The sequence below is a fragment of the Hoplias malabaricus genome, chromosome 3 (assembly GCF_029633855.1).
Source record: "Hoplias malabaricus isolate fHopMal1 chromosome 3, fHopMal1.hap1, whole genome shotgun sequence".
Taxonomy (NCBI): domain Eukaryota; kingdom Metazoa; phylum Chordata; class Actinopteri; order Characiformes; family Erythrinidae; genus Hoplias; species Hoplias malabaricus.
The window spans coordinates 34,589,864-34,613,694 of record NC_089802.1 but is presented as its reverse complement, the minus strand read 5'-3'; the positions used below and the strand labels follow the sequence as shown (position 1 = coordinate 34,613,694).

General features: G+C 38.3%; 1 protein-coding gene across 2 annotated transcripts in view; it reads left to right on the top strand.

Annotated features, from left to right (window-relative positions):
* Positions 1-1,281: 1,281 nt before the first annotated feature.
* The window catches only part of phyhiplb (phytanoyl-CoA 2-hydroxylase interacting protein-like b), a 34,299-nt gene continuing 11,749 nt past the window's right edge, over positions 1,282-23,831 (top strand). Inside the window, exon 1 of one of the 2 annotated variants that reach the window (XM_066665556.1) lies at positions 1,282-1,471. In XM_066665556.1, the coding sequence (XP_066521653.1) occupies positions 1,366-1,471 (106 nt within the window). In that variant the 5' untranslated portion in view covers positions 1,282-1,365. Of the gene's footprint in view, positions 1,472-17,747; positions 17,875-23,831 lie in introns of those variants that run through there. The other variant, XM_066665557.1, reaches the window with a different exon arrangement.

The following is a 23,831-nucleotide window of genomic DNA, read 5'->3' as shown; positions in this document are numbered from 1 at the left end:
AAAGTGCTATTTAAGTGAAAGTAAGTGCATAAACTCAACATATATGACTATATATATATATATATATATATATATATATATGTGGTACAGAGTAGAGAACACAGACATATGGCATCTACAATGTGCCTTTAGGACTTTTAGCTTAAAGGATATAAATTAAGAATGAAAGTCTTAAGTTATTTTCCATGTAGTAAAATCTGCATGCTCAAAGATCAGTCTCAGGGTGTCTGTGTTTATATAAGCCACACTGATGTAGGGCTTCAGATAACACACTAGAGTTATCTATGGAAAGAACCCTCAGACTTAGAAATCATTATCATCTTGTTTTAAGCAATCATCTCATATTGGGTTGCGTGTTATTTGAATCTCAATTAATGATACTTTTTCACTGAAATGTACCTACTCTACACAATTCTCCTCAGCTCGGCTCACTTTTTGGTCCCTGGTACCTGGTTTGCTTTCTACTACAATTGCCCTCCAAAAGACCACAGCGTTACATCACATAGAAGTCCCTACTTGGGTCACTTGGGACCATGAGTGAGCTGGTATTAAAAAAGTACCCGATTCCAGGTACCAGATTTGCCTAATAGAAAAGCAAAAAAAAAAAAAGTATGATATGGGTTTTCTTTTCTGCTCCAGGGCTCCCCATAAAGTTTCAGAGTGTAATCCTCTTTTACAGCACTAGCCTGAAATCAAGGGCAAAGGAAGAGGGTAGTTTCATATCCCTCCTCCAAATGTTACATAGTGCGGTTTCTACCATGCTGAGCCCGGAATGGCAACAACAGAGGCTCTGTCCTCCCTATTACAGGTCACTGAAACTTCATTATGATTTTGAAGCTGTGATTTTAAAGTGAAATTATTACTTAGTGTTTCTTTAATTAATTGAGAAGCTAGGATATGGTCCCCTTTATAACAAAAAAACAAGTTTACTAACCGTGCCAGTGTTACAGGAGAAACTTGCCAGCTGGGCGGCTAATCCCCTTACATAAGGAGCAATTCAATTCACTTTCAGCTCGTGGCTAATCCGCCAGCGCGTGTTCCACTTGTCCACGGAACGGACACTTGTGGCTGCGTGTTGGAGAGGCTACTTTGTACGCACCCACTCTAATGAAGGGGCTTCTGAGACCAGTGGTCATCCCTCACCTCCGAGAGCCTCGACGGGAGTGACGATTTGCTGACGCCACACCCCACCAATGTGAGGAGGAGGGGGGGGCGAAAGAGAGGTATAGAGAGAAAGAGAGAGAGAGAGAGGGCACATCCAGCCACCCTCCCTCCCACCACGAGAGCCGTCCTGCGGCACGGGCAGCTCTGGTCCACGTATCCGTTTCTGGGGAGGGCGCATTTAGCGCGAGACAGGGCACGAGGATGGAGGTTCCGCGAGTGGGACACAGCGTGAGCAGCCCCACCAGCCCCTGCGAGGTCATGATGAAGAACCTGAGCCTGGACGCGATCCAGCTTTGTGATCGAGAAGGTAAAGGAGGGAAGGGGGGGGGGGGGGGGGCGGTGGGGGTGGTTTTTGAATTGTGGATAAAGGAGGTTTGTGTTTGGACCTGTCCAGCTTCATTCAGTTCTGTTGTGTCAGGTTACTACGTCTCGTGCAGCCTGAGTGGAAGAGTTGGGGGTCGTCATCATAGCCCAAAGCTGCTTATTTATTTATTTATTTTTTGCGTACTTAGGGGGGCTTTCCAGCGGGTCATTTGGACACGCTGAAGATCCCACGGTTCTGAATGAATGTAATCGTTATAGTTTGCCTCCATTTAACCACAAAATAACACACGTGGCGGATTCATTGGCGCTTCAGCACCATGGACACCAACCTTACTGAGTCCAATGGAATTCCTTTGGGACAAATCCATTCAAACGCCTAGGTTATACTTCAAATCTAAGTACTAACGTGCACCACACATGTTTCTGTTTGTTCTTAGCCAAGCAGAAAAGCAGTCCACCAATCCCCACGCCACTTTGAAGGCACGTTGTGCTGATTCATCTCCTCCAAAGTAGCCTTGTGTGCCTAGTGTGTGCCATTCACAGTGCAGTCGCTGGTTGAATCAAGGTCACTCAGAGCTGTAGTTTCCCAGTTCAGACTTTAAAATCTCAGTTGGTATTCTCTTACACTCTTCTGCCTTAGGCAAGGAAAAAATCCTTTGTCATCTATTGCAGTGTTGGCACTTTGGAGACTGTGGGGTGTTAGATGTGTACTTCTAACTGGGCTATACTTTCCCTAGCAATAAGGATTTGATTACATTTAGAGGCACATGCCCCACATGTATTAAATGCACTATATATATATATATATATATATATAAAACTATTTTGAAATTAAAATTTCTGTATAGAATATTCCAATCAGAAGAAGGGTGGGAAGCCCCTAAGAGACAGACAGCTTAAGCTATCTCTCACTTTCTTGGAAAATAACAAACAGTTTGGGTAAAACCCGATTTTATTTTTTTTAATCATTTATTTTTAATAGAAAGAAATCTGACCTAATCCCTTTAAAAAGTTTAATGGCAATCTACTGGAATTAAGAAATACAGTCCACTCATGTTGCAACTGAACACTCATATTTTGAGTGTATGAGTGTTAATATATATATATATATAAAGGTAAAAGTAAAAAATCAACATATTAAATAAACTTAAATAAAGATATAAACAAAAAATAATATTTTAATATTTAAATTGATTGCAATGCCTCATTGTCATTAAGAGGGTCCAAAAGAGAGTCACTAAGAGGGTTGCAAAAATAGTGTGCATGATTAAGTACGTTTATTTGCATGATGTAGGACATATAGTATATATGGATATATAGGATATTTGGAATGAGTTCCGGTACTTTGCCTTTGTGGCTGATGGCTGTAATCTTATTGAGTTGTGAAGAGAGGCAGGGCTAGAGTGTGTATGCTGAAGTGCATTTCTTAAGACGCCTACTTTATATTCCGCACCATCACCAGCTCCGTGTTAGTGGAAACCTGGAGTCCCTTCAGCTTTGCTGAGAGGGAGGGAGAAGACAAGGAGTGTGTGTTCTTACTGACACAGCTTTACAGAAAAACAAAAGCAGAGTGTGTCTGTATTTATGCTATATGGTGGTGGTGGTGGTGGTAGTGGTCTTCTATATAATTTGCATTTGCCTTAATAAAGAACGCTTTGTTCCTTCTCTTCATACAACATACAAAAGTCAGAGACCACCCTTCGTCTCTTATTTCAGTCTGAACTCATTTTTGACATTTTATTTTTTGTTTTTGTTTTGTTTGGGGTTTGGGGGTTAGCAGTATGGGGGAGTATTGCTCGCAGAACATCAGCAGCTGCTTGTTTGATTTGCAAATGTTCTTTTTTGTCTATTTCCTTTCTCAGTAGCTGCCCTACTCTTGACAACGCCTCACATTTTCAGACCCATGGTGATGAGTGGCCTTCCGTCATTTTATTTGAAATATCTAGCTATTCAGTTAGATTTAATGTTTGATGGATTTTATTTTGGCTTGTTATGACTAGATATTAGATATGTGCATACAGTCAGTGCACATTTAATATTAATATTATAGATGTTATTAATGTTAAAGATGTTATAATGGTGCCATGAGATAATGGCTTTTGTTCTCATGAAGAACTTTTCAATTCAGAGGTTTTAATTGAATGTGTGAGTGTGTAAAGTCCTGTGATGGACTGACGTCCTGTCCAGTGTGTGTTGCTGCCACGATCCCAATGATTCCAGATAGGCTCCGGACACACCTGAGGTGGCTACTGACAATGAATGATTTTTTTGACAATGAATTTTTTAAGAACAATCAAATAATTATGTCCTTAAAGGAACCTAAAACCTGCCTTTGTTCAAGAAACCTTTTGGCATGAAGAAATACTTGTGACATATAAATAAACATTAAAACATTGTAATTATTTAATTCAGTGTTGAATGAAATTACTTAAGTTTGAAATAGAATTTTAAATACATCAATTCAATGTATTTCATTGTTACTTAAACACACATATTAATAATGTATTTACTATGAAGTTTTAAAAATGTTTACTCAGTCCCGCCATCTGACTTTGACGTATTTTAATACAAAAGCTCATAGATTATTCTAATGGCTCCTAATTTCTCATTTTCACATGGCAGGCAGGGAGCATGATGCAGATATGATCAACACGCCTTAGTCATGCTGGAACATTCTGTCCTTTCCCAACTGTTCTCTGGTCTTTTATTTCATCTCCCTGTGAGTGGCATTAACCGTCCTGTACAAACTGTTTTCTTTTAGTGACTCTGTTAGTGACCATGGAGGCCATTAAATAACCGTTTATTGAAAAATCGAATTTATTGACTAATAAATGACCAGCTGAGATGTGTTTGGTGTCAGAGGATTCGTCTGCTTTGAGACTAATGTTGCTAAAAAACAGTAGACGTATATAACCCATAAATAAGCACTGTGGGAGCCGTGTTGTGTTGTTGATCACTGATGAAAAATATCTTACATGACTCATTTCTCTCAGAACATTCAAGTTCTACACCAAACTCGCTCATCCGTGTCTTTATGGACCTTGCTTTGTGCACTGGTGCACAGTCATGTTGGAAAAAGGATTGGCCATCCCTAAACTGTTCTCGCAAAGTTGGGAGCATGAAATTGCCCAAAATCTCTAGGTATGCTGAAGCATTAAGTGTTCCTGGAATTATCCAGGATTGTCAAATAGCATGATTTATCACTCCAGAGAACATGTTTCCACTGCTCTAGAGTCCAGTGTCAATGTGGTTTACACACCTGCATCAAACGCTTTACATTAGATGCAAGTTATATAAGGCTTGGATTCAGCTGCTCGATCATGGAAGCCCATTCCATGAAGCTCTCTCTGAAGGCCACGTGAGATTTGGGGGCCTGTAGTGATTGACTTTGCTGAAAGTTACCGACCTCTGCGCACTATGTGCCTCAGCATCTGCTGACCCCGCTTTGTCATTTTACAAGACCTACCCCTTCGTGGCTGATTTGCTGTGGTTCCCAATCATTCCAATTTGTTTTAATACCAATGACAGTTGATTGCGGAATATTAAGTAGCATGGAAATTTCACGACTGGACTTTTTACACGGGTGGCATCCTATCAAGGTGCCACACTGGAATTTACTGAATTTAATTATTTGAATGTGTGAGTGAACCCTTTTAGCAATATATTTTACAACTACTAAAAATGAGCACTCCAGATATTAGTTATATTTGTAAATTCTGATTAAAGTGAGCTCATGTCCACTGGTGGCGCTGTTTCACTAAATCCACGGAGACTCTCTGTTATGTACCTGAAGAAGTGCTATAGCAACAGTGCTTTAGTGTGACTTTGAGAGTGAATTTACTCAAGCATGAAACACTGTTGTTTATAATTTTCATAGTTTAGAATTAGATTTATGGTTAAAATTAGGAGTAAGGATGAGGATTGGGGTTAGAATTTGATTAATTGGACATTTTAAGGATAATTTGTCCTGCTAGGTTGCCAGCCATTTATGTGAACATCCACAAATTCTGTATCTTTAGTATATTTTTAAGGTTTGTCAATTATATTTATATATTTGTATATATACATTGTATCCTGGGAATGTTTTTTTAGTAAAATATTTATTAATTCACACCGATACCAGCCTGGTAATGACACAATGTTATGTAGAAAAATGTTAAAATCAAAAAATAAATTCAACATGTCCAATTTTTAGGTAAAAGTATGTCCTATTTTTTCAGAAAATGTTCATTTATGTTATGAATGTTCAATTTTGTAAGTCTAAATCTCACAATTTAGATGCAGTCAGTTCTACCTACAAGCTGTTTGCATCTATCATGATGTTACCAGCTCTTTTCAAACAACTGGTATTGCAACAAAACAGGACTCCTCAACACACTTCCAATGAGTGAATTCTGTTACATTAGTACACAGATTATCCAAATTGGCCAGCATTTGTGCTGAGTGATTGGGTGAGGGAGGGCCAGCCTACACATCCCAGCTGGCTGTGGCATTGTGGGTGACCAAACTTGTGATTTCTAGGCTGAGATGTTGGCTTCACTTGTGGGCATAAACAAGTTTGTTTGAGATGGCTTAGCAACCTTACATGTTTTAAGGCAAGTACATGATAGCTTGTAGCACAAAACCAATATGAAACAAATCCTAGATAATAAGCATCTGGGGTACAAAGACGATTTTTTTGCAGAGCTATGGATTCAAAATATGCAGACAACATGGGTTCCGGGTTCATCCCTCCTTTGGGAGAAGCCCTAAGAACTGTGGCAGTACTTTGTGCATGGGTGGGTAGAAGGCTGACAGTGCAGGTTCTAGGCTGCTGGCCCCAGCTGTGTGGATGAGGACAGGGGGCTACCATCTGCCAAACCCGCCCACTCGCCTGCTTCGCTGCCAAATGAATGGGGCAGTTTAGCACAGGCCATCAATTTACTAATTGTGTCCACCCAGCTTGCAGCTTCAAGAAAAGACAAACATGGCAAACTGTGTACGGATCGGGCAGAAAGAAGACAGTTGATTCATCATTATTAGCCCATTCACACTCCATGTGGGAGGAAGATAACGGCTTGGATGACTCCAGGCTAACGGAACTGTTGTATTTGGATGGGGGCAGAATCTAATTAAGTCTAAGAAATAGGATTGGAACTATTTGGCTGGTGGAATTCGGACCTGGCTGTGTTGTGGTTTGGACGTTGATTTGAAGCATTTGTAAAGCAGAGAGCCTAATGGTCTTTGTAAACTGAAAAAGTCATGGGCAAAAGTTTGGGCACATTGGCCAAATGATATGCTTTGTTGCTATTGCTGGCATGTTTGGTGATTGGATATTTGCATAAAAATTAATGTGTTAACACACTCGGGAGTTTAATTATTTTATTTTTAATTATAATTAATCATTTTACCTACAACATCTTCCCATAATTCAGAGCCTAGTGACTAATTATTCATTCATTATCTGTAACCGCTTATCCAGTACAAGGTCGCAGTGGGTCCAGAGCCTACCTGGAATCATTGGGTGCAAGGCGGCAACACACCCTGGAGGGGGCGTCAGTCCTTCACAGGGCAACACAAACACTCACACATTCACACACACCTACAGACACTTTTGAGTCGCCAATTCACCTACCAACATATGTTTTTGGACTGTGGGAGGAAACCAGAGGACCCGGAAGAAACCCACGCAGACACAGGGAGAACACACCACACTCCTCACAGACAGTCACCCGGAGGAAACCCATGCAGACACAGAGAGAACACACTAAACTCCGGGTGACTGTCTGTGAGGAGTGTGGTGTTTTCTCCCTGTGTCTGCGTGGGTTTCCTCCAGGTGACTGTCTGTGAGGAGTGTGGTGTGTTCTCCCTGTGTCTGCGTGGGTTTCCTCCGGGTGACTCTCTGTGAGGAGTTGGTGTGTTCTCCCTGTGTCTGCGTGGGTTTCCTCTGGGTGACTGTCTGTGAGGAGTCACTTTATTTTAAGCTAAATTTCTGTAACATAAATTATGGACCTGCCATTTTTATGCTTTATTCCAGGATCTACACTTTCACCAATAAACAAAAATGTGTAGTACTGTATTCCCTGACATGTACTTACTTTTTATTGATTTGGTATTCATATCAACAAACGAGGGTCCCGAAGTTTTGTGATGGAGCTGCTTTGAACTTCAACGATGTTGAACTGTTGTTGCTTTACCTTTCGCAAAGTTGCCACACAGCAGAACTGGATTAACAGTTATAGTATTCATTAGTGTCTGTTTTGATTTTACTGAGCACTGTAGGTGTACACTGAACTGCTGATTTGCTGCATATGCTCTGTAGTGCTAGGCACAATCAAATCAAATCTGTTCCCATTTCTAACATCCGTATGAGACTTCTCTCCTCTTGAAATGCATCGCAAGTGAAGAGTTATCACTGAAAGCTCCATTTCACACACAGTATGAGGTTTTCACACGGGTGCCTGGCTGAAATGCAGAGTGCTGCACAGTTACATCTCACATTGCTGCTCTGTTATGAGGTGTCTAGCATATATTTAACTTAAATATATGCAGTAGGCTGCCTTCCAACTTCAATAACTACAGTCTTTGCCAGAAGAAGAGGTCAGCATAAGATTCAAATAATATATTTAATAGTAATATGTAAATTTATATCTGTGGGAAACACTCTTCCCATGTCTTCTAAGGATTTCTATAAAATAATTATGTGTATGTTATCAGGTGGCATGGTGGTGCAACAGGTAGTGTCGCAGTCACACAGCTCCAGGGACCTGGAGGTTGTGGGTTCAATTCCCGCTCTGGGACTGTCTGTGAGGAGTTTGATGTGTTCTCCCCGTGTCTGCATGGGTTTCCTCCTTAAAATAGCACCTTATATTTGATGATTCTTATAGTCAGCTGATTGCAGTTTACAATGACTTATTTAGTACTAGCCATACTAGCCCACAGAACCATTCAGTGGGAGGGATTAAATGAAATAGGTATCAGCTGATTGGCTCGTTTAGAATTTTGCTGCTCAAACCTTAAAAAGATATTCTGCAACACAACTTTTTTTACAGTTGAATAAACGGTACAATCTCCAGTGCTATTAGCTATAACGTACCACACAAATGCTTCGGCTGGACACATATCCTGCAAAACCCTTCCTTTTGATGCCTTCATTCAGAATTTTTGGAGTATAGTCTGTGCTGTTTTGCACAGGAAAATGAAAGTACAAAAAAAAAAAAACCTCATATTTCTCCATTTATTTACCATGTTAACCATCACATAAATATAAGAGATGTGGTGCACTTCCTGCTCCTGATTTAGCAATGGAAATTTAAAATCATAACTGTGCTAGTAGGTCAGCAATGGAACGTTAAGGAATTGGCTTTAAAAATCATTTGGCCCTGCAGTGGAAAGTCAGGTCAAGTTACGTCAAGACAATTTTACAATTCTAAGCAAAATGATAAGTTTTAATACAATATGCTACTGCTTTAACTGAAATAGACTGCTATTATCATAGTGGCCATATTGTCCTTAGTGACTTGACACTCTTTAACCCCTAAAACTCCACACAGGGATTTAAAGAGTTTAATGTAAATATCATGGATGAGCAGCACATGCCTAAGGACAATATCACCCAGAAAGTCAGTAAGAATAAAAATCATTTTATGCTTCACTATGTATCCTCATTCATTCTACTGCTAACACTATAGCCTTTTATAGTATACAGATGAATGATCAAAACAGATTTGAAGAAAAGTGATCATTTTTATTTTCCATAAAATTAAAATGAATGTGAAAATGATTCATGCTAATACTACATTGGAATGAAAATATTTCATAACTTTATCACATGTAGTCATTTTTACATATTAGCATTACTGGCTAAACGACATTATTTATAATTCCACTTTTATTGCATGGTGTCATTTGCCACAATGACTTTCATGACCTCATATTAATATTCATATATATGGTCAGAGGTTAGGTGTTTTATATATAAAAAAAAAAAAAATACTAATTGACATATAACTAATTGTCATATAGTTTTAGCTTCTCAAATTAAATGCATTGCGTACTGCACTTCCTTTCTTGAATGCTGTTCCCATGGGGCAACAACATTAAAAATCAGCACAAACTACTTACAAACACCTCTTCTGAGAGTAGATATTTTGTTGATTCTGGTTAACCTTGAGCAATCCTGTACTTCGGGTAAATATAGCAAATCATCCATGAAGAGTGGCTCGTATTTCTCAGCACTAACCACTAGTCTGATCAAAATATATCTCAGAGAGTGACCTTGGCTAATATAAAACATTTCTGTAACCTTACACTTGATGTTGCCACTGAATATATGCATTACTGACACTTTCCCCATGACTACGTGCGTCCTATACCTCAGCTAATATTATGTTAGCAACACCAATTTCAACACTTTGATACTCAAGCACCACATATCATCAGTTTTATATTAGTTTATTATTACTATTATTATTATAATTATTTTCTCACAGAAAGTGTACATTTATCTGGCATGAGGAAATATACTTCACATAGATACTGTATATATATATATATATATACATATATATATATATATATATATATATATATATATATATATATATATATTAGCTAAATAGCGCATTTTGAAGGCTAATTCCATTCCATAGCTACCACTGCTACTAGTTAATTTCCACCTGTATCGATTCTTCATACTGTAAAATTGTTTGAATAAAAGCATCTATTAAATTTATATAATTAATTTTACCAACTGTATCTACTCCCATTTCATGTAATAGTAATAGACAATAGTAATAGTAATAGTAATAGACAATTACAGACAGTTTTCAATCTGTCACTCTGCATACTTTGTTAGACCCCATCACTCTCTTATAGAATGAATTGGCCCCCATCAGGACTCTTAACAGATCAGGTATGATTTGGGTGGTGGATCACTCTCAGCACTACAGTGACACTGACTAGATGGTGGTGTGTTAGTGTGTGTTGTGCTGGTAGGCTGTATGTGGATCAGATACAACAGTGCTGCTGGAGTATTCAAAAACCTCACTGGCATTGGACTGAAAATTGTAAACCAACCAAAAGTATCCAGCCAGCAGTGGCCACTTTGACCACTGATGAAGGACTAGAGAAGCTTAACTCCTTTCTGATCTTAATGTTATTCTACCTTTACTTTAAAACAGTGGTGTACTAGCACTAGATACTGCTAACATATTCCACCTACTTTCTCTTATTTTGGCAGGTAATGTAGTGAGGTGCTTCTTGGGCTGTGTTAGGCTGGGGACACAGTCCCGCTGCGAGAGCCATATGTTCCTAGAATCCTAACACTGTCCTAAGCCTCTCCTGCACTCTCTTTGGCCTCTCTTCAATTCCAGTTGGCAACATGGTGTACTTGTACAGACTGATTCACATTTAACTACCAGAATTTACTGGCTATTGCTATAACCTGGCCCCTTTCATTTCTACTACGTCTAGTTAAACAAATTTGTGTTTAGGTCAAAAATTAATATACACTTAGGATGATTTTTTTTTCCACACATTTTTTCACTTCACATTTTGGTTAATTTGAAATGTTAATTAGGGCATCTACTCTGTTCAAGAATAATTTCTCCTTATGATTGTTCAAAATTTCCAATGAAACAAAATACAGCAACAAAGAATCTTTTGAAGGTGCTGAAAGTTCAATTGTGACAATTTGAGATTATAATGTGGGTGCATGTAACTTTTGTCCTCAATATACAAGTCATTTTTACCACCAATAGGAGTAATCCATTTTCATGGAAAGGATTATTAGTGTTATATTTTGATTGTATTATCTTATTCAGCTACATTAACAAATCATCCATAGTCCCTGAATGAACCCATTTAGGCAACACAGAGTGGGTTTTAAATCTTACAGGCACCTTTTTTAGGACACCGTTCTTACATGAAAGTTTATTTTTACATCTGAATTTCTGCATAACAGTTCTTTCACCTGTCATTTATAACGTTTGTAAATCTGGCTTATGTAATGTTCTTTGGACAATATCTCGCATGTCCTCGAATGCTTCCAAAAATATGATTAAACCATAGTTAATATGATTGGATCAAAGTGCTGCAATCACAAAGAGAAACTTCAGAATATCAGAATGCCCTCCATCTTCATTTTGCATCTAAATTATGATTATCCACAAGGAACTGACCTCAAACAAGTCCATCTGCTTTGAAATAGTGAACACAGAACTTGAATGAACAGAACGTGAATTTTGCTGCCTGTTCGGTTCATTGATGTGGTGCTGGTGTCTAAACAGAAAGTAGAATAAAGCAGACTGGACTCAGCTGTTTGATGGCAATGAGCCTTGTCCCTGGGGGCACAGGAAAGTGATGGTTAGCCATAATGATATTCAAGAGTATTTGAAGCAGTCATTAAGGTGGTTGTATGTTAATTACAGCTGCTCTGAATCTACTGAATCATTGCGGCCTCAAAAAAGCCACGACTTTACTCTTTCAAGGGCAGCTGGAGTCATAATTTGGGCTCCCGTAATGTGCTCATATCCTGTTCCATCCAAGGTGAACAGCTGCTCTCCTGTTATGGTTATATCACCACATCAGACAACAAATGCTCCACTCAACTGTTCTTTCATATAACCCTGCCACTGATCTGAATCAAGTGTGTATGTAAAAAAGCAGAAATGTATTCATTAAAATGCATTCAGTGCTAAATACACATTTATATAATGTACACCAATGTATTTACACTATGATACAAAATGTAGCGCTCCCTCTTCATTATTTAATCATGAAATACAAGTTAAATCTTTTTTAGGAGGTTATTTCTGATGTAACTAGATTGAACTTTATCTACGGAGGTAGGGGAGAGACAAAAGTGTAAACAGGAAGTTCCCAAACTCAAGTTAAAATACTTCAAAGTTGGAATTTAAAAAAAAAAAAAAAGAGACAGAGAAAATGGGTCTCAAAATAAGCAAACATGACAGGGGAGGGGGATAGTGTGGAAGGGTTATCCATTCTAGTGATCTCAGAATTCTGAATAGGCCACTCCAGAGTCTAGACATCACTGAGGAGACTAACATTTAAGTACAAGGTGAAAGTGGGCTAACAATGTATACAAGCCTAAAGATATATTATTATTATTACTATCCTATATATATATATATATATATATATATATATATATATATATATATATATATATAGGATAGCTTAGTCCATCTTTAGGCTTGTATACATTGTACTTTAATGTGGTTCCAAATAAGGAGGAATATTTGAGCAAAGCATTACATCAGTAAATTTGAAGTCACAGAGAAAATCACCTTTACAAATTATTTAAAACAAATCCAATTCTACACACACAAACACAAAAAATATATTACAGTTTTGATACCGTTGCAGTGGGTAATAATTGCAAAATACATTAAAAAAATCGGAAAAAGTGAAATATATCCAAACTCCAGTGGAATTTATTTTAAACATTGTAATTCACACAATGCCGCAAGTTGCTACTCGCTCTGTTGCTGCACAGTTATGTTCGTCTCCTCAGTGATCACTGGATGCTTGGTAGTGGTTGGTGGACTATTCTCAGTCCAGTGAGGGGTTTTATAAACTCCAGCAGCACTGCTGTGTCTGATCCACTCGTACCACACACTAACACACCACCACCACGTCAGTGTCACTTCAGCGCTGAATAAAGAACTTTTTTAAAATTTATTTATAAATTTAATATTTATATTTATAAATATATTTATATTTATAAAAGTATTTTAACCAAGAACTTAATTTTGCTTTCAATTTTGCTGGATTGTGTTTTCTTGTGTGGAGAAGTAGGAGCATGTGATTGGGCCCAGGGCTCCTCTGGGTGAATCCCATGTTTTGAATCATCCTGCTGTAATTCCCCTCTTAACATCCAGGCTCAATGCTGCTTTTCCCACTGACTCCACCAAGAAGGCGGATCGCATTCTCTTCAACAACCTTCCCCACTGATTCCGCACATTAAAGAGTGAGGAGTGTGTTATTTATAGGGCTGGGGGACTGGAGGCTGATGAAACTTTCATGTGATGCTGCAGGCTGCTAATGCCCAGCGCTATTCCACCCCTTCAGCAGGAGCCCCAATGGAGAGACATTACATAAACAAGGGTGGCCGTGGCGTTCAAACAAGCAGCCGCATGCATAATTAATGAGGCCCAGAGGACAACACACAGAGACAGTGTCATAATTTGCTCCCTAGAGACTTCTGGGGCATGCTGCTGTGCACATGGGACCCATGAAATTCAGGGTTTGCGACTTGAAAAGAATGGTTAAGCAACGAATCAGATGTTAAACTGAATGTAGTAGATTCTTTCTAGAAGGTTCACTGTGGCCAAAAGCTTGTGGTTTGCTGCTCTTTTGACATTGTTTAGAAAAGAAAGGTATTCTACTAATACTCTACTGCTTTAGATCGCTTTAGATATTTGGACTCTCGTGTGAGGATTTGATAACAGCCAAAAAATCAGTAGTAAGGTCAAGTACTGATTCTGGATACATATTTCTGGATCTCAGGTCATCCCAAAAGTATTGGATACAGCTCTATAACTCTTGAGAAAGACATTCCACTGCTTAACAACCCAATGGCAGGAGGCTTAGCATTGAGCTGGGTGACCTTAGACTCTTAAATTTTAAGTTTATCTGTGAAGATTTTACAAGCTGTGAAGGCACAAATGAGCTACGTCCACAATGATTTCACCATTAAATAGATGAATTATATAACTGTAGGGGTGCATACAGTTTATATGCTATATTTAAAAGAGAACTTGATAAGCTTTGTCCATTTTTATAGATGAAATTACGTCCCAAAGGCAGCCCATTGGCTTAATTCAACCTGCAAGATATAAATTGTAAGCCCACCAAAATGTAGGGTTTGATGTGTCTTAGTATTAAAGTAATTAAAACTGAGCTGGAGAAACATAGGTAGCAAAATATGGAGCAATGTCTGTAAATCATGCTTTCATAAAGAACATGGCCAATTGTACAGTTATGAGAATAGACAATTATATTCTGTCTAGACTGATTATTTTTTTCTTTATTATGCAGGATTATATCAGGGCAAAGTACACTAGTACACATTTTTTTGTGTATTCTCTCAAACTGTGGCCATCTGCCAGTTGTTTACTATAAATTGACATATCAGAATTCATCATGTTACCTCTTGAATAAGGACTCTTATTATCTCTGCTCTACAATATAAAGACTATTCAAGACAAGACAAGTAACACATCACAGATACTTGTTTTTATTTGTGTCTATTTGTACTTGATTTGAGATGATGTAACTTGCACGAGTCTCATTGGAGAATAATCTATTGTAATATTAGCTGCACTGTTATTCTAGAGGGACTTACAAGGCTCAAAACACATTTCTCCCAGGCTCACTAGAGATTCCCTTTAATGACTTCAGCTCATTTGTACCCCTCAATATACCCCCTTTTCTGTCATACTCTGAAAAGCCAGCCATATTTCAGTGTACTTCTGCACTGCACTGCGTTACCAGTCCATCCACATAAAGACATGTTAAGGAATGGACTGACTCTAATGGAGAGGGGAGCTCTTGCTTTCTTAAGCATCTCGCAACTGTATAAGCCTCTCTCTTTGTCATGTTTAGTGTTAATTATTCTCCATCATGAATAGGACAAAGGCATGGTTTTCCCCCATACCATGGCAGCAGGGGAGTGGAGGGAGCAATGTAGTTCACTGGAGGGAGGGACCATGTTGAATAGGGCCCTTGTAGGAGTCAGTGGAGTGGCCCATACAAAGCGAGGCTGAATGAACACACGCTTTGTCAGTGGCCTCAGGCGCTCTGGTTGTTTATTGTGATGTGGTCACATGAAAATGGCCATGGAGAATCCATGCACTATGTGGAGGGGCATTCCTATTTGCTTGCTTTTGTTTTCTGCACATATACTGACCAAAACTGGACTATGGAGAGAGATGTTTTGAAAGACAAGACAAAGGCCACACAAGAGATGTGGGTTATCATTTATTACCAATTCCAGCATGATTTACTTTTATATTTTTTATATTAATAAAAATGTTATGCTCAGATTTCATAACATTTGTTTACATCTGTCAAAATAAAAACAACTTTTGTGCTCCATGATTTCAATAATAAATAGCTACCTATAGATAACTCTTCTAATTTACTTTGGGCTCTTAGAGTTGGGATATTGCCAACTCTAAAACTCTACTTTAAGTCTAGTCTAAAGCCTCTGCGTTAATTTGAGTTAGTTTCAAGTCTTATGTCAGAGTCAAGTGTCATACCTTTAAGGTGCAACTTCAGGTTTTATGTTTCTGAGAAGTGGTTTTGAGTCAACTTGGGTCACATTTGAGTCAAAACAAGCCTTTGTGCAGTCGGACACTGATGTTGGACGAGGAGGCCTGGCTCGCAGTCTCCACTCTCATTCATCCCAAACTTGTTCTGTCGGGTTGAGGTCAGGACAGGACTGATGTGCAGGCCAGTTAATTCTTCTACACTAAACTCGCTCATCCATGTCTCTATGGACCTTCGTGGTGCACAGTCATGTTGGAACAAGAAGGGTCCAACCCCAAACTGTTCCCACAAATTTGGGAATATAATATTATCCAAAATCTCTTGGTATGCTAAAGAATGAACTAAGGGCTGAACCTAACTCTGGAAAAACCCCACAGCATAATGGCACAGTGCAGTCAGACAAGTACTGTTCTCCTGGCAACCGTCAAACCCAGACTTGTCCATTGGATTGCCAGACAGATAAGCATGTCTCCACTGCTCTAGAGTCTAGTGGCAGCGTGTTTTACACCACTGCATCCAACACTTTGCATTGCCTTGCTTGGCCATGGAAACCCATTCCGTGAAGCTCTCATTACGCACTGTGCTTGAGCTAATCTGAAGGCCAGATGAAGTTTGGAGATCTGTAGCGATTGACTCTGCAGACCCACTCTGTAATTTTAAATGGCCTACCACTTTGTTATCATTCCCAATCGCTTCCACTTAATACTAACTTAATTGCTTCCACTTAACACCCCTGACTGTTGACTCTGGAATATTTAGTAGTGAGGAAAGTTCATGACTAGACTTGTTGCACAGGTGGAATCCTAACATGGTACCATACTGTGGTTTCACTGTACAAATTTACAAATAATACACACAATCAGAGATTGGACTTTTTGTCTAATTGACAAGGGTCTTAGCTAGGCTCTACCCACCCCACCACCTGCTAATCAACAATATTTTCCGCCTGAAAAAAAATCTAAAGTGGAAAATGAAAAGGCAAATTGGAAAATGAAAAAGAAATCAGCAGTAGCCAGTACTTTTCATTTTCATTTTTTTTGTCAGTAAAAACATGTACAGATTTGAAAATGAATCTTAAACGGTCACTTTGATTTTTATTTATCCATTTTTCAGTATCATCTTAATGTTGTCCCTTCTGTTCCATACTGCACTTGAAAATGGGAAGCTGAATACATATTTCATTTTCATTTTTATTTTGATACTTATTATGAAGTTCATGATGAAAAAGCAAAGCCACAGTGGCATTTGAATTTTCTTTTCCTCATTAGCTTTTTCAGTTAAGATTTGACCATGAAATACAAGCATAGTTTTGAAAGTGATATGACAAAAAGCTTTTTTAATTTTAATTTTAATTTTGTCAGTGCTGACCCATGCTTGAGTAAAAACAGAATTTCAAATGAAGTTATTTAATTTCATGTTTAAAAATGTCATGACATTTGTGCATGTTTGGAAAAATAAATGGCAAGAAAGGTATTTGCATTTTCATTTCATTTATTTTATTTCCATTTTAATTTTGGCAGGATTTACCTCTCATAAAATTATGACTGTCTAAAATCATTTAACAAACGTTGTCGCCCACTGGGCAAGACATTAGATAAAAGACTCTATCTTCCATGACAACAAGGCAAATAAACAAATAAGTCAGATGAAAAACAAGATTTTCCCGAGACTGAAATATGATGCAACATTTTGAAAAAGAATGACAGACCAAGCAATATAGGGGAGTCTAGAAAGGGAGGGAGGGTTTATACAGAATTAAATTAAAAGTGGGTACAGAATGATGGGACATCACTCCTCTTCCTAATGGAGTTGCTGTTGGATTTAATGGCCAGGAGCTTATAGAGAAAAAAAAAATCACACAATTTCATATTTCTCTATCTCTCACCCTCTCTCTCCTGATGACATAATCCATGCTCCTCCCCATGGAACAGTGCCAGGCTTGTCAAACAAACTCTAAGCCTCTCTCTAAGCCAGATGCCTGAGGCTAGTGCTCTGGTCAGTAGGGTCAGTGGTAAAGCGGGACACTCTGCCATGACCGCCCTGGACTCTACTCAAACTGCACGGGAAAGGACTCTTTTAGTGGATCTATGAGAGGAAAGCATTCGGAAGCTGGTAGGTAAAACAAACTAACCTCGAAAAGGGACTGTCTGTCTAATCTGCCCTGGTCTTAGCCTCTTGCATCACTGCTTGTTTCCCGCAAAAGATTACAGGGAGAGTGTGTAAGGTACAGGAGATGGAGGGAAATCTGCCTCTTCAGCGGTCCCTGTGTTATATATTTTGAATACAGATATGTTGATACATTTGTGTCCATAGAAGATTTTCACAGTGAAAATAAGGTTTTTTTTAACCTTATTTAATTTGAAAAAACTTTTTCATAGGCCATGTTTAGGGTTTTACGTTTTCCCCAAGTTAAATTCACTAAAGAGCAATTATATAGTCTAGGGTGTCTTATTTTCACTTAAAAAAACAACAAGAAAATGTAATCTGATCAGTGTCGCCTCAAAAACATGCACATGTTGCATTCCAACTTTAAGAATGACTGTCTTTGCCAGTGGAGAATATGCTGGGATGATAAATCATACAATATATATCTTACAAAACATTAATACTGGAATGTTATGGTCTGTAAATGAATGCAAAATGATGATTGATAATAAGTATAAAGTATGGAACATGACATGATATTTTGGCGGTCTGTTAATCATGAAATATTCACAAAAAAGATTTGAACCACAATGGCAACGATATGACAACAAATTTAATAACAACATGAATCGAAGTTTAAAAAGTGTTAAATTTGTCTAATGAAGGGAACTTAAAGAAAATGGGTGTTAACTAAATTACATTTTATGATCTCTTCAGACGTCTGGTTCCTATCACCAACTTTGTGAAAAATTGTACTATTTGACAAGAAAGAATTCATAATTAAAATGTCTCAGATTAACATGGATGTTCACAGCAAGCTTTTAAAATAGCTGTTAAACAGCTGCACGTAATGCCTGCACTTTTACATTGACTTGCATTGAAAATTAAGCAGGATTTTCCTTCTATAAAAAATGTAAATACATGTTTTCCTCTGGACATCAACAATATTTTAATACTAACGAGTTTCAACTTTGCATGTGTCTGCTTATAGACATTTAAAAAGTCTTACTGAAAAAAATAAACTAATACAAATATTAACTATAGTTATAAAATAATACAATATAATATAATAAAAATATAATATAATATAATATAATATAATATAGGGTGGCACGGTGGCACTGCATGTAGTGTCATTTTCACACAGCTCCAGGGTCCTGGGATTTTGGCTTCAAGCCCTGTCTGCTAAGAGCTTATTGTGTTCTCCCTGTGTCTGTGTGGGTTTCCCCCAGGTGCTTGGGTTTCCACCCGTGAACCAAAAACCCACATTGGTAGGTGGATTGGCAACTCAAAAGTGTCTCTAGGTGTGAGTACATGAGTGACTGTGTGAGTGTGTGTCAACCTGCGAAGAACTGGCGCCCCCTCCAGGGTGTGTTCCTGCCTTGTGCCGTGTGACAGACAATTAATGAATAATATAATTTAATTAATTATCATCTCTGCTGCTTTATGATACTTAACTAGCTCAAGCTGCCTTTTTAAGATAGAATCAAAGCAGATAATCAAGTCTGAGAAAAAATGCAGTAGCATACAGACTCTCATAAAATCCTCTTTAGAGAACTGCAATCTTCAGGGGGCTTCTTTGAGCCAAGAAAAACAGAAGACAGAGGGAGAACAGAGACATTTTTATGTGTATAATTGGATTTACTGGCAGTAAATCATGCAAACAGTGTTTGTTTTGAACATTTTGTTTACTAGGATTAATCTGAATGTCCAGGTCCCTGAGGCATATGTTACACAGTGGCAAGAAAAAAAACACACTAATCATAATCACAGATGGACATTCTAATAATCCCACTGCGGCTTTTTATAAACCGCATCCATCCTTGTCATTCTTTCTCGTTCCAGTATCCTTACAAGGAGAAAATCCAAAATCAGTGCTAGAAATAGCCCTAAAAACATCTGCAGAAGGAAAACAGGAAGAAACAGGCAATGATCAAAAGAGTGGGTGAAAAAGGAAAAGCAATGGAAAGAGAGACGATAAAAATAGAGGTCCGTAAAGAAAAGAAGGACAGGACAGGGCATCCAGTGCCTTGTATATCCCTGTAATTAAGGTAGTGGAAGCTAGTGGAGTCAGGCTCACTTTAGTGGACAAAATGCCTACTTGACTGTGATGACAGGGATGGTGACTCTCAATTAGTACTGCATGGTTGCATGTCTGTGGGATTACTGTTACGTCTTTATGTTATGTAGGATAGGAAGCAGGAATTAGGCTTGTAGTTGAACGTCATTTTCCTGCAGCAGCTCCACTGCCTTCCATCACAAATGCAGTTTAGTTAAGCTCTGAGGATTGCTGTAATCACAGCCATTTGTGTATTAAGCCTCAGATTACTCAGTTTTTCAGCGAATCGTAAATGCAGCTCCTGTTGATCCTCTTTGGGTCTTTTCACTTTAGTTTATGTCCCATTACTCTTGCATTTTCAAAGGTTCCTGAACAGTTCTCAGCTTGGATATGTAGCTTTAGGGCCTTACATTGGTGTGTTAGAGGATGTAGTAGACTTACATCTGGTTTACAAACAGGGTGGTATTCATAAGTGAGAAGTTGAGTTGAATCATTCATGTCATGTTCACATTTTTTAAATAAAAATGTTTAAATTAAACACGATCATTGATTATAAATGTATTTTTCAAATGGGAATTTTAATGTTGCTTTTCTATTGCATGGTACCTACTCTACTTAGCTAGGCTTGCCTCTACACACTATTTTGTTCCCTGGTACAGGTTGGTCTTCCAATGGAAGCAATACATTTTACATTGTTGTTGTTTTTTGGGACTGAACATGGCTCTAATGCTGTGATCAGACAACACAAATTTATCCAGATTTTGGTAGTGTGACATAATCAAAGATCAGTGATGTGGTGTCTGGGATGCCCCATTACACCACCCCAAAAATCTAGTATGTTAGAATTTTTGGGCATCTTTTCACCTAATCTGACATATCCTACGCCATGTTCCTTGATGATGGCCAATAGGAGGACAGAGCACTGCTGCAGCTGTCAGGTGGAAAAACAAAACTGAGGATATGTTCTTGACATGTTAACACATTACCTCAAGTTCTCTTTGCAGGACAGACAGTCTATTCTCTCCTCCTCGAAACACACAGGAAAGGTTCCACAATTGTGTTTTCTTCTTCTTTTTGGAACACAAAACTGCCAGCAGCACACACAGTGCTTCTCTAGCCATGATTGAAAGTTTCTTGACCTGCCTCCCAAAGAAACTCTGAACTCATGCAATGGTCCATGTCAAACATGTAGCATTGCCAGTCTCCCGACCAAGACACGGCATGAATTTATAGTGCTAATCTGACATAATGAACATCATGAAAGACAAAAATATTGTGTAGCCTGATCCAGGCATAAGCTCGAGTTCAGGCAGATTAGCAGAGTTTTTTGTTCTTGGTGGCACTGACCAGCTCTCGCTGGAGTATTTTGTCCAGTGAGACCAGGATTAAAATTCTTTAATAAAATTAAATCCACAGGGCTCTTTGTCATCTTATAGGCACAAGCACTAAGCATCATGATGGCACATGGACCTACTTAATTTAAATTAGCTTATGTGAAAGTTTTAGTTCAATTACATTGATTTAAATAGCTTGTTCAGCATTGCACTCTAGCAACACAGCTCCAGGATCTTGAGGTTCTGGGTTCAATCCTTGGACCACTGTTTGTGTTGAGTTTGGTGTGTTCTCCCACTCAGTGATTCCAGGTCCATCATAACGCTGATAAAGATGAAGCAGTTAAATAGATTAAATGTTATTTCCTGCCCCACTAACCTTTAGAATGCAGATTCTTCTTTTTTAATTGATGGAAAACACACTTTTTATAGATTGTCTTTAAAGGTGATGTAATCAAATTTTAACTAAAAAACACTTTTTATAAAATTCAGCTGTTTCCTCATCATTTTCTGCTCTCCGGTCTGTTTGCTCAAAACCACTCTAATATGTTTACGAAGCCCCAGTTTCTGTAAATGAGTAAAAAAACAAGCAAACTGTCTTGGTCTGGTATGCTAGGATCTCTCTCTCTCTCTCTCTCTCTCTCTCTCTCTGTTTGTGGCATCTGGATTTTTTTAGACAACGCAGAGAACACAAAACGTTTTGCTCTATTTCTGTGGAACTTGTATGCTGTAAGCGTAGATATGCATTTACCATTTACTATTTTAGTGAAAGGACTGAACTGAGTCTAACTTTGCAGTGAAAAGGTACTACAGTGAGTTTTAAACATAGATCTGATTCAGCATCCATTTTTTTACTCACACATATGTGAGAGACCAGTGTTATTATTATTATTTTTTTGGTCATTGTGAAGCATCACTACTATGGAAATCACATTCTGAAATGACCAACTTCTCTTGGGACAACTGCAAGGTCCATCCATTCAGCCTTCACTTAAACAACCTGCTCTCAAAAGGTTTCAGTCACCTTGGACTGAAAGTTTAGACTGATATCTCAGTTACAGGCATATTCCTGTTGTTGACTGCATTAAGATGGTGGGTTCAGTAATTCTATTTTTATCTAATCTTAAAGACTAATGTAAAACCCATGACATCAGACTGGACAGAAGGTGGAGCCTTTGTGTAGAAATCTGCTATTAAAGAATTGTATATTAAAATATCACATCCAGCCAGGACATTAAATCACATATGTTTGCAAACATAAAAAAATATTTTACCATGCACTTATTACCACAGTTAATAAATCTCTTTAAAAAAAATCACTGACAGAAATTTGTTTTTTTATTTTTTGGCTGGTTCGTTTCCAGTTCAGGGTCACGGTGGGTCCAGAGCCTACCTGGAATCACTGGGCGCAAGGCGGGAATACATCCTAGAGGGGGCGCCAGTCCTTCACAGGGCAATATTATGCAAATTAGCTTAAAATCTAAGTAGGCGGAGCTTATGGTTTCTTGAGGCTTTTTTGTAGGGTCTGACCTGAGGAATTATGGAAAAAAAGAAATTCATCTCTATGCCACGCGGGGTAGGAGATACAGACGTAAACGCGTTTTTTGTTGATTCTTTGCGCCTGAGTAGTGGGGGGGGGTTTACTACCAGTTGACCAAATGGCAAGTCTGTAGGACCTACAGTTTGGTCTGCCCATCGTGTTTCATCTGAGAAAAAGAAGAAGAAGAAGAAGAAGAAGAGGAAACAGACCAAAAACTATAGGGCTCCAGCACTTGCAGTGCTTGGACCCCTAATAATAATCATACACAGGATAAGACGTAAAATATCACATATTCACATAGGGCCCACCACACTCTTATATCTTATATCTTGAATATATTGACATATCATCATTCATTCATTGTCTGAAACTGCTTTTCCAGTTCAGGGTCGTGGCGGGTCCGGAGCCTACCCGGAATCACTGGGCGCAAAGAGGGAAAGACCAATCACACATTTTGTAAAATCTTAAAACTGGCTCTAACATGCCATAAATTCTATCAGATTGTTCTATCAAAAAGAGCGTGGGATAAAAATATGTGCTATGGCTTACTTTATATCACACCAAATACCATATCATCGCTGTCCAATCAAAAACATGTATCTCCATTTTTGTAGATTTTTAGTTTACTACTGAAGCTGGAACACAGCAGCTGTCCTTTACATTGTGTGAACATTTCACGATGAATTGACCAATAGAAATGCTTCAAAATTATTTTGAAATACAATTTACATTGATTTCAATTGAAAGTTAAGAGGGTTTTTTTCCTTCTCCTGTAATACTACCATTTTGGGATGTGCATATTTTTAATTGGACAGTGATGATATTCATATTTATTTACATCCTGACTACCTCTCTAAACAAAAAACACTGCATAATATTTTTACCTTGAAAATACAGCTTCAATTAATGTATTTTCTGGCTGCTTACAGAAGCATTGTGTCATCCCCTATCATAAATGTTAAGCAACATTTTGGAAAGACCTAGTAGCATGTTA